This window comes from Myotis myotis, unplaced genomic scaffold (assembly GCF_014108235.1).
Source record: "Myotis myotis isolate mMyoMyo1 unplaced genomic scaffold, mMyoMyo1.p scaffold_m19_p_4, whole genome shotgun sequence".
Taxonomy (NCBI): domain Eukaryota; kingdom Metazoa; phylum Chordata; class Mammalia; order Chiroptera; family Vespertilionidae; genus Myotis; species Myotis myotis.
The window spans coordinates 59,495,337-59,509,361 of NW_023416346.1; the positions used below are offsets into that span (position 1 = coordinate 59,495,337).

A 14,025-nucleotide genomic window follows, 5' to 3' on the forward strand; every position below is an offset into this window, starting at 1 on the left:
AGAATGGAGGCTACTGTTCTTTAGGCTTAAAAAAAACCCAGAAGTGCCCTGCGAAGAGCTGAGACTTGGTTCTGTCTACGCACCTCAGAGAGATTGGATGAGGAAATGGCCGGGTTTGGCCCTGACTTTACCCACTTGTGTTACTCTTGAAGGTGTCTTTGCCACAATGTGAATAAACTGCCACCTTTTGGAGTAGGGGCTCATACGAAAGTCTGCATTCCCAACTTTTCTTGAAACAGATCTATGTTCTGCAGCTGTGGCCACCGTCCTGAGACCAGGTCCTGTCACGGGAATCAGGGGGCACTGGAGTGGAGCCCCTCCCACCCACCCCCACCCCCCTGTGCCCTTTTACATTCAGGGATTGAGCTGAGCTCACTTTGGGGGAGGCCTGGCAAGGGTGACAGGTGTCACAGATAGAAGGATGGAGAATGGAGAGGCAGACACCCTGCTCCGCCCCTCCCTGGGTGGGGTCAGGCAGATGAAGGCTGGACAGCCCGCCCCACAATTGGGTGAGATAGCATCCTGTGTCCACGTCACCCTGTGGGCCTGACCACTCCCCTCAGCTCCAGGCAGCCCTCTGCGTTCCACGAAAGCACACTCTGCCCTCACATGCTGCTCGCCCTAAATGAGAAGGAAGAGAGCAGATGGCCCACAGACAACTACACAGAAAGATAGGGCTCACAGCTGCTGAGGGCAGTAGTGGTGGCAGGAGCCTCTCCTGCCTACATGGCAGCAGCGCTAAGGAGCAGCAACCGAAGTGGTAAGGAGCAGTGAGCAGGCGGGCAGTAAGGAGCGAGGGGTCCCGGACTGTGAGAGGGATTTCCAACTGTTGGCTTAGGCCCGTTCCCCACGAATTTCGTGCACTGGGCCTCTAGTCTTTTATTATAATATGTTTTTATTAGATTTGACTTTGGTTGGTGGGCACATGGTCCAATACACAGATCTTGTAACATAGAAATCCACATCTGAAACCTTTATGTTCATGTTGACCAATGTCACCCCAATCAATTTAGTGAAAAAAAGAAGGCACTGTTTAGCTATGATGGACTGTTAAATGAGGAAAAAAATATATGTTTTTATTGATTTCAGAAAGAGGGTGAGAGAAGGAGAGGGAGGGAAGGAGATAGAGAGAACATCGATAGGTTGCCTCCTGCACACACCTGGACCAGGTACCAAACCCACAACTTGGGTATATGCCCAGGCCGGAAATGGAACCAATGACTTTTAAGTGCATGGGGGGATGCTCAATCAACTGAGCCACACCAGCCAGGGCCATCTAATCTTTTATTTTTTTAATTATTTTTATTGTTGAAAGTATTACAGATGTCCCTTTTTTTTCTTCCATTTACCCCCTCCTCCCCACTCCCATCCCCACCTCAGAGCTTATATGCATATAAGTCAGTGGTTTTCAACCTGTGGGTTGCGACCCCTTTGGGGGTTGAACGACCCTTTCATAGGGGTTGCCTAAGACCATCAGAAAACACATATATAATTACATATTGTTTTTGTGATTAATCACTATGCTTTAATTATGTTCAATTTGTAACAATGAAAATACATCCTGCATATCAGATATTTACATTACGATTCATAACAGTAGCAAAATTACAGTTATGAAGTAGCAATGAAAATAATTTTATGGCTAAGGGTCACCACAACATGAGGAACTATATTAAAGGGTCGCAGCATTAGGAAGGTTGAGAACCACTGATATAAGTTCTTTGGTTATTCTCTTCCTGTCCCCCATATCTAATTTTAAATGAATTAAAACATTGATCAAGAAGAAAAGTTAAGGCAAAAAGGAGCCCAGGGAACAATAATAATAACTTTTTTGTTAATCCTCACCTGAGGATATTTTTTCCATTGATTTTTAGAAAGAGTGGAAGGGAGGGAGATAAGCAAGGAGGGGGAGGGAGGGAGAGAGAAAAGAAGAAAAAGAGAGAGAGAGAGACATTGATATGAGACACATTGATTGGTTGCCTTTCATACATGCCACAGGGATCAAACCTACAACCCAGGTACATGCCCTTGACTGGGAATTGAACCCAGGACCCTTCGGTGCATGGGCTAGCACTCTAACCACTGAAAGAGCACACCAGCCAGGGCACCCAGGGGATAATTATTGAACAAATGACAAACCTAAGGAAAAATATTTTTTTTCTTCTGGAACATAAAGTTAAGTTTAGAAAAGCTTCCTTTGATAATCTGAAGATTATTAGGGGTTAAATAATCAAATCCCTTCAATAATTAAAGTTCTATATGATCTTAAAGACCAAAATATCATGTTCTGAAAAACAATATGGGAAGTTATTTGGAGCACAAACTTAAAAACAAAAGAGGCCTCTCTATATGAGGTTACCCATTGGGGAAGCTATCACATTTACTTCGAATCAGCTAAAGCTTCTTTTTTCCAGGTATACATTCCACACCATTAAACACTCCTTTGAAACATTTTCTACACTTGGCTTCCAGCACACCAGTCCCTGACTTTTCTTCTAGCTCACTGGAGGGTCCTTCTAAGTCTTTTGCCAGTTCCTCCCCCTCTCTGCTTTTTAATATTGGCACACTCCAAAGCTCAGTCCTTTGCCACTTTCTCTTTTCCAGCTCTAGTAAATGATCTCATCCAATGTTGTGGCTATTCACTAATAACTCCCAAATTAATTTTGCCAATTCCAACTTGCACCTTGAAATCTAGACTTGGATATTCAGCTGACTACTAAGCATCTGCAACTTAACATGGTCACAACAGAACTCCTGATTCCACACTCCTCCACACTGGTTCTTCTTCCAGTATGCCTCCTCTCTGCATCCCAGAATTTACCCAGTTGCTCAGTCAAAAATCCAACAGTCATCCTTTACCCATCTCTTTCCCTCTCCTTATGCCCGTTATCAGCAGATCAATATCTTCTCTACCTTTAAAGTGAGTCTGAATTCAATATCTAAACATTTCCTCTTCATCAACCACGCTAATCTAAGACTCTTACCTGGAACACTGTAATAACCTAGCTGGTCTTTCTTTCACCCTAAATCCTCTTCAGTCTAACTTCACACTATAGTTCCATATACTAGTAGGTAAGTCAAATTATGGCTTCCCATTATATATCCATTCTGGGCTATAAGGACTTTCATGAACTATTCTCTGGCTTCCCCTTGTTTCATTTCTTACCATTCCTATTCCTTAATCACTGTTTTTATCTTACTGGCCTATTATTCTTCAAACAGGCCAAGAAAGTTAATATTTTTAAGCCTTTTCACTTGCCTTTACCTCTGCCCAGAATGCTTTCCCCAAATATTCACTTGGCTCCTACACTTATTTCATTAGGGCCTCTGCATATGTCACTTCTCAAACAGGCCTTCTCTAACCACCTTATCTAAAATAGCAATCCTCTCAACATTCTGTTTCTATTACCTGCTTTTTCTTTATAGCAACTGATTTTATATATTTATTTACTGTTTTATTGTCTGTCTTCTCCAATGGGATATACTAAATTCCACAAAAGCAAGTACTTTGTAGGTGACAGCTGTTATAATCAGCACACAGAACACCTGGCATACAATATGCTCAGTAAACATGTATTGAATCAAAAAAATAATTGATAAGTGAGATTCTATTCTGAACATTATCCAATAATACAGTTTAGGATTTTGCTTTAAAAGAAAAAAGAATCATAAAAATGTGCCCTAAAATAAAAAATCCTACTTGATTTCTCTCAAATGATACGAATTTTATTAAAAGAGAGAGTTATTCAGTAGCACTGAAGCAAAATTTAAAGTCAAATTTCAGCAAGATATTCTAGCTATTACAAAGTTTTTAAAAAGGCTTCAGAATTATTCCTGAAAATAAAGTTGCCTAAACACTTAAAAATGGGGTATATACATATATACACACAAACTAGAGCAGTTTCATGAAATCAAACCCGTAATACACAGGAATGTCTTGATTATTCCACAATTCTCTCTCCTTCCTTCTCTCATTAAGTTGCTACCAGTGAAAACCAAGGAATCAGCCAACTACTTGTTAACTTGGTGTTGGTGCTATTGCACACAGTCAGAAAAATGGCAGTATCAATGCAGGTTTCAGAGAGACAGCAGAGTATTTTGCATAAGTATGTCTGTGGCTTAACTGCTACTGTGTATTATCTGCTGTCATCCATCAAGGCAGCTTATACTCCACAAGAATGTGAAAAATCCCACCACATAATGGATATATCTCTTTATATATAATTGGTGAAAGATAGAGCCTGATGATTAAATCATTTTTCGCTAGTGCATTAAAGAATCTAGACCCCGAAAAGCAAAGCTAGCCACATCAAAGCTCTCCTGAGCCATGATCAAAGGCCAGACCAAGCACTACCTGAGGATGACAGTGTGTTAGTAAAAAGTATATGGAAACTCAAGGTGAGCCTTTTGGCCTCTCTGGCAACGAGGAAGGAATTTAGTCCAGTATGCTTGGTTTGTTTCTGTCAGCATTCATTTCATGTTGATCATGGAGTTTATGCTGTCTGTCAGGGGACAGAAGAATGACGAATACTACTTCGTATGAAAAGTTTCAAGCCTTGTAAGCCCTCTGAAAATAAATAGTCCAAATACTCATTCCATTTCTTTCCCTGTAGGCACAAAAAGGGGAAGATTACTTATTGAATATTTACTATGCTTATTCTCTACCTTCTCATTCACTAAGTAACAGACAAACCAGAAAGTACCCAAAGTTTAAGGGCTAAACATTCCTTTTGTTATATTGGCAAAAAAAATCAGCTGTTCAACTGAGTAAGAATTGTGAAATAGAAATGGGTCATCACTCCCATGCTCTAGGAATTTAGCATCTAAACTAGATAACACAGGAATAGACATTATTATATTACTGCCTACATTAAATATGTACACAGCAGAGTTTCTAGAATAATGAGACAACTGTGTTTGGGATTGTTAAATTAGCCTTATAATAACATTCTGAATATATGCAACTGTACTGTAAAATGAGAAACATGGTCACAACAGCAAGAGTCAAATTACAAATAGTTATATTTTTAGAGAAGACTATAGAGGGTACGTGCCAATAAATTCACATAAATGTCATGGGGATGAATTCAGAAGGTAAACACTTCACTTTGACTTTGTGGAGGAAGTAGACTTAAGATTTGGGAAAAAGTGAAAATATAAATTCTTCTGATAAAATGAAGCTGTATGAAATCCCTGAAAATGATAAAATAAATTTATTTACCCGAATGGAGCTCACGTTTACTGTTCTTTCTTCTGGGTATTCCTTAAAAAAAAAAAAAACCATACACACAAAATAAAGAAGTGGGGCCTTTTGAGGATGGAAATATTTAGTTAGCAAAAATTACCAGAACATTAAGATAGCTCTTCACTGATCTACTTGCTACATTCTATTCCTACCATCACTCTTGGATTCCTTTTGAATAAACACCCACTATAACTTTCCATATTTCTTCCTAAAAGCATAAACAGAAGGAAAATAAAACCAGTGGATAAAGTGAGCACTATTTTGCTAATCTATGTCCTTATTTTTAAAAAATTCTGTGTTTAGCCACTGGGGTGGAAATGAAAGGGATGGGGAGAGGGGGAGGGAGAGAGAAAGAGAGAGAATCTTGAAGAATGAGGAGGAAGTATGGTGAGGCACTCTGTGTACACAGTAGATTCTATAAAGCTCTGTAATTCTTTTATGAAAACTCAGACCTAAGTGATCCCATTTATTCCCTGGCCTTAACTATCACCTACTGTATTTCACTGAAAAGCCATCAACTCTAACAAACAATATAATTTATACATTACTAAGAAAAAACTGCCTAATAAACTATATATAACACAATTTTCTCAACACTTAGAATTTTTTATTTTATAAAGATTATAAGAGTTTTAGATATAGGCAGATTTTGATCATATGTCATTTTTATAAACATGAAATGATAAATATATATAAAATTAAGTGGCAAAAGTATTTCTAAAACTTGACATTCAGAGTCCAACTCTTCTCAATCACTTTATATGCAAGAGTTGTGGATATCTAAGTTTGTTCACACAATAGCACCCTCTGTGCCACAGTGCTGATGATGCAACATTTCTTAAAAGAACTAAAAGCTACCAGTACCCAGGATTCCAGTTACATAAAGCTACGCAAGTTTTGGCTCCTGTTTCAAGAAAAGTCTATAACGTGTTTCACTGCTTTCCTCCCCTCTTCCTCCAAGTCATTTGTTTTTTTGTGACTTAAAACAGTGTTTCCATAGTCTCCAATTTTCCCCTCAAGCTGCCGCCTTCCATTCTGCAATGTCTGATTCTGGCAGTCTGCCTGTACACACTCCAAAACAGCAAATGACAACTATATCATGATTGCTGCCTGGTTGACATCAATCAGAAGAAGCATCCTGATCTCTAAGAAGTTAAAAAGTGAAAAAGTATGTTTTTGGAACTGATAACATATAATCCATCCTAATGAATTCCATATTTATTTCTCTAGTTCCAAGCCCCTGTTTCAAATAGCCTACTTAACACTTCTTAGATATCTCACAGGCATCTTAAACTTAAGTAGGTCAAAACCGTACTTGATTCTCAACTTGCCCTTCCCCAAAACCAAATAACCTCTCCTCTTCTCTAATGAGTATTCCTCTTATTAACAAACTAGTGGCCTGGTGCATGAAATTTGTACAGGGAGGGGGGGTTCCCTCAGCCCGGCCTGCACCCTCTCCAATCTGGGACCCCTCAGGGGATGTCAGACTGCCGATTTAGTCCCTCTCACAATCCAGGACCGCTGGCTACTAACTGCTCACCTGCCTGCCTGCCTGATTGCCCCAACCACTCTGCTTGCTGGCCTGATCGCCCCCAACTACCCCCCTTTCTGGCCTGATCACCCCTAACTGCCCCCCCACCGCCTGATTGCCCCCAACTGCCCCACCTGCCAGCCTGCTTGCCCACAACTGCACCTCTGCCAGCCTGATCACCCCCAACTGCCCCTCTGTGCTGGCCTGATCACCCCTAAGTGCCCCCCCCGGCTGCCTGATCGCCCCCAAGTGCCCCTCCCTGCTGGCCTGATTGCCAATTGCCCTCCCCTGCCGGCCTGCTTGCCCCCAACTGCCCCCATTTCCTGCCTGATCACCCCCAACTACCCCCTCACCAGCCTGATCGTCCCCAACTGCTCCCTCCTGCTGGCCTGCTCCCCAACTGTGCCCCCCGCTGGCCTGTTCAACCCCAACTGCCCCCCCCCTTGCTTGCCTGCTTACCCCCAACTGCCATCCCCTGCTGGCCTGCTCGCCCCAAATGCCTCCCCCCCTTGCTGGCCTGATCGTCCCCAACTGCCCTCCCTTGCTGGCCTGATCACCCCTAACCGCCTCTGCCTTGGCCCCGCCACCATGGCTTTGTCCAGAATGTCTGGAAGGTCTCCCAGTCTAATTATCATATCACCCTTTTATTAGTATAGATAGAGCCACCATCAACCCAGATGCTCAATTCAAAAAACTCAAAAGTCCTTTTTCCCCCCCTCACTCCCACTTCTATGAAGTTATCAAATGCTGTCATTCTACCTCTGCAATATATCTCAAATTAGTCTGCTTCTCTTCATTCCACTATCACTATTAGTATCTCTTGTCTAGACTCCAATAGCCTCCCAGTTGGTGCCTCCACTATACTCGGGCCTCCTTTTATAACTCTATCCTCCATGAAAAAGCCAAAGTGATCTCTATTAAAGATCAACTCAGACCATACTACAACCCTATTTAAAAATCTTTCAACTGCTAACATACACTCCTAACAGACCTGTAAGATAAACAGTCCCTGGATTTCTCCAACCTTATTTCATTCCATTCTCCCTCTTGTTCCTTACACTCTAAATCAAACTGGCCTTCCTTTTTTCCTTGAAACCCTGGAGCCATTTTACTGTTCCCACTACCTGGAATGCTCTTCATCCAGATATTCACATACTGGCTTATTCTCATCTTTTGGAAGAAATCTCAGGTCAAATGTCACCTCCTCAAAAAGGCCTTCTTGAACACCCATCCCTGACAACATTCAAGTCACTCTATCACCCCACCCTGCTTATGTCCTACAAAGCCTTTCTCAAAACTTAAAAAAATTATGTCTACTTATTACATTGCTTGCTTATTGTTTCTTCTCATTAGCATATAAACTCCATTGTGGCAGAGATGGTATCTATCTTCCTTAAAAAAAACATTTTATTGATTTCAGAGAGGGAGAGGGAGAGAGAGATAGAAACATCAATGATGAAAGAGAATTATCAACCGGTTGCCACCTGCACACCCCACACTGGGGATTAAGCCCGCAATCCGGGCATGTGCCCTGACCGGAAACCGAACTGCGACCACTTAGTTCATAGGTCGATGCTCAACCACTGAGCCATGCCAGCGAGGCAGTATCTGTCTTCTTAATCACTGTATCCCTAGTGCCAGAAGCACAGTGGAAAATAAATAAATAAATAAATAAGTATTAAATGAATAAACAAAGAAACAAATAGCTATTAATTCAAAGGTAATTTATGATTAGAAAGCCTAGAACTTCAGAATTTCCTGAAATGTAGGCTCTAAAAATATTCAAAATATATTTCAACTCAAAAATTGAGCTGCAGCCCAGCTGGTGTGGCTCAATGGTTGAGCCAACTCATGAACCATGAGGTCAGTGGTTCGATTCCCTGTCAGGGCACATGCTGGGGTTGCAGGCTCAATACTCAGTATGGGGCGTGCAGAAGGCAGCTGATCGATGTTTCTCTCTCTCCCTTCCTCTCTAAAATCAATAAAAACCATAAAAAAATCAATACAAACATTAAAAAAATAGAATCTCATTTAAGAAAAACCGTGAGCTGTGCTCTTTGATACTGAGAACTGATTGGTCAAATTAAATTCACTGAATTACTTATAAAAATTTGGCTAATTTGAAATATTTACAATGTGATGATTCAGTAAAACTGTCAGAATTCAATTATACTAACATGGTACCAGAGATTATTTTTTCCACCTCAAAAGTAAGATACTTAGTGAGCATTAGATGGTGATAATCAGGGCTCAAAAAGCACTCTTTTAAAAGAAAGATTGGCATTAAAGCCTCGTTATTTTCAGAACCATACAGAAACATCATCAATTACAAAAATGGGAGTTTCACCTTCTCCTACATGTGCTCTGTGCCACTAGAATTTCTCCTTTCAGAACCAACCTACCTTAAACATTTTAAAAACCATTTTCCGATTTAAAGGAATATATCAATTCCTAATCACCCAAAACAACTTTGCTTATCTATGTCCAACTTGATATTTACTACTTTAGAGACTGAGTCTTATAAGACACACACACACTCGAAAAGAAAAAAAAAGAATTGACTTATGAAAAGCAATTCTGCTCTATCTATGATTCATTACATGCTTTTCCAAATAAGAATTGGATGCAACTGTGTTTAACGGGTATGGAGAAATTGACACCCTTCACTGTTAGCAATAATGTAAATTGGTATAACTTCTACTGAAAGCAATTTGACAATACCTAATAAAATTAAAAAGATATACCCTTTAAAAAAATCCTCACCAAAGGACATTCTTATTTTTTAAAATATGTTTTTATTTATTTTACAGAGAAGGGGATGGAGAGAGCTAGAGAGATAGAAACTTCGATCGGCTGCCTCTTGCATGCCACCTAGGGGGATTGAGCCCACAACTTGGACATGTGCCCTGACTGGGAATTGAACTGGTGACCTCTTGGTTCATAGGCTGATGCTCAACCACTGAGCCTCCCCATCTAGGCAGGATATTCATAATGATTTTAGAGAGAGAGGAAGGTGGGGGGAAGGGATGGAGAGAGAGAGAGGGAGAGAGAGAGAGAGAGAGAGAGAGAGAGAGAGAGAGAGAGAGAGAGAAAGGAAGAAACAGTGATGTGAGAGAGAATAGAGAACATCGATTGTTTGCCTTCTGTACATGCCCCAACTAGGGACTGAACCCACAACCATTCAGTATACAGGATGAATCGCCAACCAACTGAGCCACACTGGCCAGGACAAAAGATATACCCTTTTAAAAGCAATTCCACTTGGAGCAATTTTATCCAACAGACACAACTACATATGTTTGAAATGATGCATATAGTTTAAGAACATTCACTAAAGTATAATTTAATAACAAGGTTAAGAAACAACTTAAATGCTCAACTTATAAGTTATATATTTAACTTATGTTAGATCCATACAAAGAAATACTATAGAGACATCACAAAGAATGAGGAAGCCCTTTATGTACAAATATGAAACAAAAGCCAAGATATTAAATAAAAAATCAAGAAGCAGAAAAGTATAGTATAGTGTTGAAAAATATAATTTACAAAGAAATGTATAATATGATTCTAGAAGGATATTCAAGAAACTGAGAGTGGTTGTTTCTTCATAAAAGTGTCCAGACAAAGACATCACAAGGAAAAATCAATATCCCTGATCCTCCACAGAGTACTAGGAAACCAAATCTGGCAACATGTAAAGGGATCGTTCTCCATAACCACATGAGATTTATCCCAGGAATGTAGTGTTGGTTAAACATCTGAACATCAATTAATGGAATATACCATGTCAACAGAATAAAAGGCAAAAACCCACATAATCATGTTTGTAGAAGTAGAAAAAGCCTTTCACAAAATCTAATACCCCTTTCATGATAAAAAACATTTAACAAACTAAAACTGGAAGGGTAACCTCATGAAGGCATCCATGGAAACCCCTAACATCATACTGGCAAAAATCTGTTTTCCCCATGATCAAGAAAAAAAATAAACCTGTCCATTCTTGTCACTTTTCTTCAACATTCATTGTACCCGAGGCTATAGGGAATGCAATTAGGCAAGAAAAAAAAAGGCATCCAGATTTTAAAGGAGGAAATAAAATCATCTGTTTGCAGGAAACCCTGAAAAACCCAATGAAAAGCTATAAAGACTAATAAATAAGTTCAACAAAGTTTCAGGATATAAGATCAATATTCACAAGTCAATTAATTGCATTTCTATATAGCAGCAATAAGCAACTGAAAATGAAATTAATAAAACAATTTCATTTATAATAACATCAAAAATAAAATACTTAGGAGGAGAAACCAAGATGGCGGCATAGGTAAACACCAGGAAATTGCTGCCTCCCACAACAACTTCAAAAATACAACAAAAAGACAAAACGGACATCATCCAGAACTACAGGAAGGCTGGCTGAGTGGAAATTCTACAACTAGAAGAAAAGAGAAAAGCACACTGAGACTCAGGAGCTGTGGAAGTAAAGTGCAGAGGTACGGAGGTTGGAGCGCGCGCGGAAAGGGGCTGGTACCTGAGGACACAGCTGTCTTTTTGAATCGGGAGGGAGTCACAAGCTCCCGACTGCTCTGAACTCCGGTTCCGGGAAGTCTCTGGGGACCCAGGACTCATGCGGGGAGAAGCTGGACTGTCTGGCAGCAGGCAGAACTCTGAACTTGAGGGCGGCTTCCCCTCAGAGGTGCTTGCAGCAATTATTGGGACACTGAGACGCGCGCAGCCCCTTAGGGCAGGGCTGAGGACCAGCCATAGCTGTTTGCTCCGCCCTTTGATTCCCTGAGACCCCGCCCCACCCAGGCTGCGGCAGACGCTCTTGCATATGAATGCCCTGGCCCTTTGCAACATGAAAATTACCTAACAAATTGCAGCTGGGCCAGACAGACCCAGAACTTCCAAGAGAAGGCCCAAGGCCCCACAGCAGCTTGCATTGCTTCACAGCTGGGCCTCATCAGGGCACCTCCGAACTCCAAAAAAGGAAGGGGAATCTACACTTCTCTTTGTAGCTCCTGCTGGGTAACCTCAGACAGAGGCTAAATTAGCATCCCCTTAGATCCAAGAGCCAGTGTACCCAGTGGTCAGAGGGGGACCATCCAGATTACAACTCCTCAGATCCATAAGGGACACACTCAGGGGGGCAGACTCAGTGAGCACCAAAGTCCCACTGAAGCAAGTCCTGCCCCAGAAGGGTGTCTTCAGCACAGAAGTTCTCCCACTGCAGACACAGCTGATTCTCACTGCCAATTGGCCTGGAGGTCAATTCCTCCCAGTGATCCTACAACAATCAAGGAATAACTACAACAAGACTGTGCACAAAGCCCACAAGGGGGTGCACCAAGAGTGTCTACCTCAGGTAACTGGGGAGGCTGAGCCACTGGGCCCTACAGGACACCTAGCACACAAAACCACTCTACCAACACAGGGAAGCATAAAAAATGCGGAGACAAAGAAACAGGTCACACATGACAGAAATGGAGGAAAGCAAACGACTGGATATAGAGTTCAAAACCACGTATATTATAAGGTTTTTCAAGAATTTTATGGAAACCGCCGATAAATTTAGTGAGACCCTGGAGGATATGAAAAAAGACTAACTAGAAATTAAGCATACACTGACTGAAATAAAGAATAATATACAGAGATCCAACAGCAGACAAGAGGATCCCAAGAATCAAGTCAAAGATTTGAAATACGAAGAAACAAAAAATACCCAACCGAAAAAGAAAAAAGAAAAAAAGATTCCAAAAATATGAAGATAGTGTAAGGAGCCTCTGGGACAACTTCAAGCGTACCAACATCAGAATTATAGGGGTACCAGAAGAAGAGAGAGGGCAAGATATTGAAAACCTATTTGAAGAAATAATGACAGAAAACTTCCCCTACCTGGTGAAAGAAATAGACTTACAAGTCCAGGAAGCGCAGAGAACCTCAAACAAAAGGAACCCAAAGAGGACCACACCAAGACACATCATAATTAAAATGCCAAGAGCAAAAGACAAAGAGAGAATCTTAAAAGCAGCAAGAGAAAAACAGTCAGTTACCTTCAAGGGAATACCCATACGACTGTCAGCTGGTTTCTCAACAGAAACCATGCAGGCCAGAAGAGAGTGGCAAGAAATATTCAAAGTGATGAATAGCAAGAACCTACAACCAAGATTACTTTATCCAGCAAAGCTATCATTCAGAATTGAAGGTCAGATAAAGAGCTTCACAGATAAGAAAAAGCTAAAGGAGTTCATCACCACCAAACCAACATTATATGAAATGCTGAAAGGTATTCTTTAAGAAGAGGAAGAAGAAAAAGGAACTTTTACCATTTGCCACAGCATGGATGGAACTGGAGAGCGGATAAATACCACATGATCTCACTCATTTGTGGAATATAATGAACAACATAAACTGATGAACAAGGACTGATCCAGAGACGGAGAGGCATTTATTGGACTGTCGGGCCTTGGAGGGAAGGTAGGGGAGGGTGGGGGTAAGGGGGAAAGATCAACCAAAGGACTTATATGCAAGCATATAGGCCTAACCAATGGACACAGACAATGGGGGGGGGGGTGCGGGCATGAGCGGGGGGGGGGGGGCAACGTGGGGATAAGGACACATATGTAATATCTTAATCAATAAAAAATATATTTAAAAAAAATAAAATACTTAGGAATCCAAAAGTAAATCATAAATTGAAAACTATAAAAAAACTAAAGAGGACCTAAATAAATGGAAAGACATAATATGTTCATAGATTAGAAGATATAACATCGTTAAGATGGCAATAGTATAACAAATTGATATACAGAGCTTAGCACAATATCCAAAATGTAGCTGGTACTCAAAAAAAGAATGATTAAACATGTTTTGCAATTCAGACACAATAAATATATGGCATTTTCTATTTCTGCCATTATGGTATTCTCTATAAAATCTAAAAATCTTTTAACTATCCTTACCTTTAGCAAAAAGGAAATAGCATAACTCAATAGAGCAGGGTGATGGACTAAATTTAAACTGGTTTTATACTTTGCTACTCCAATCATTTTAAAGACTTCGGGATCAAAATATGATCCTTTCTGGAAGGGTTTGGATGTCCACAGGCAACCAACCATGGCTGTCAAATAGTGATTATATTCTTGATAGGTCTTGCTGCTGAATATGAACTCTGATTTTTTCTATTAGGAAAGAAAAAAAAAGTGTCATCATCACCTATTCTCCCTTCCCTTCTTATTCCCAGCAGATC

At 40.6% G+C, this 14,025-nt stretch overlaps 1 protein-coding gene across 3 annotated transcripts in view; it reads right to left on the reverse strand.

Annotated features, from left to right (window-relative positions):
• The window catches only part of CENPI (centromere protein I), a 101,367-nt gene that overhangs the window by 21,268 nt on the left and 66,074 nt on the right, over nucleotides 1-14,025 (reverse strand). For 2 of the 3 annotated variants that reach the window (XM_036305211.1, XM_036305209.1), the window contains 3 exons: nucleotides 13,739-13,957; nucleotides 5,222-5,263; nucleotides 1,998-4,607 (listed from right to left, as the gene is read on the reverse strand). In XM_036305211.1, the coding sequence (XP_036161104.1) occupies nucleotides 4,506-4,607; nucleotides 5,222-5,263; nucleotides 13,739-13,957 (363 nt within the window). In that variant the 3' untranslated portion in view covers nucleotides 1,998-4,505. Of the gene's footprint in view, nucleotides 1-1,997; nucleotides 4,608-5,221; nucleotides 5,264-13,738; nucleotides 13,958-14,025 lie in introns of those variants that run through there. The other variant, XM_036305210.1, reaches the window with a different exon arrangement.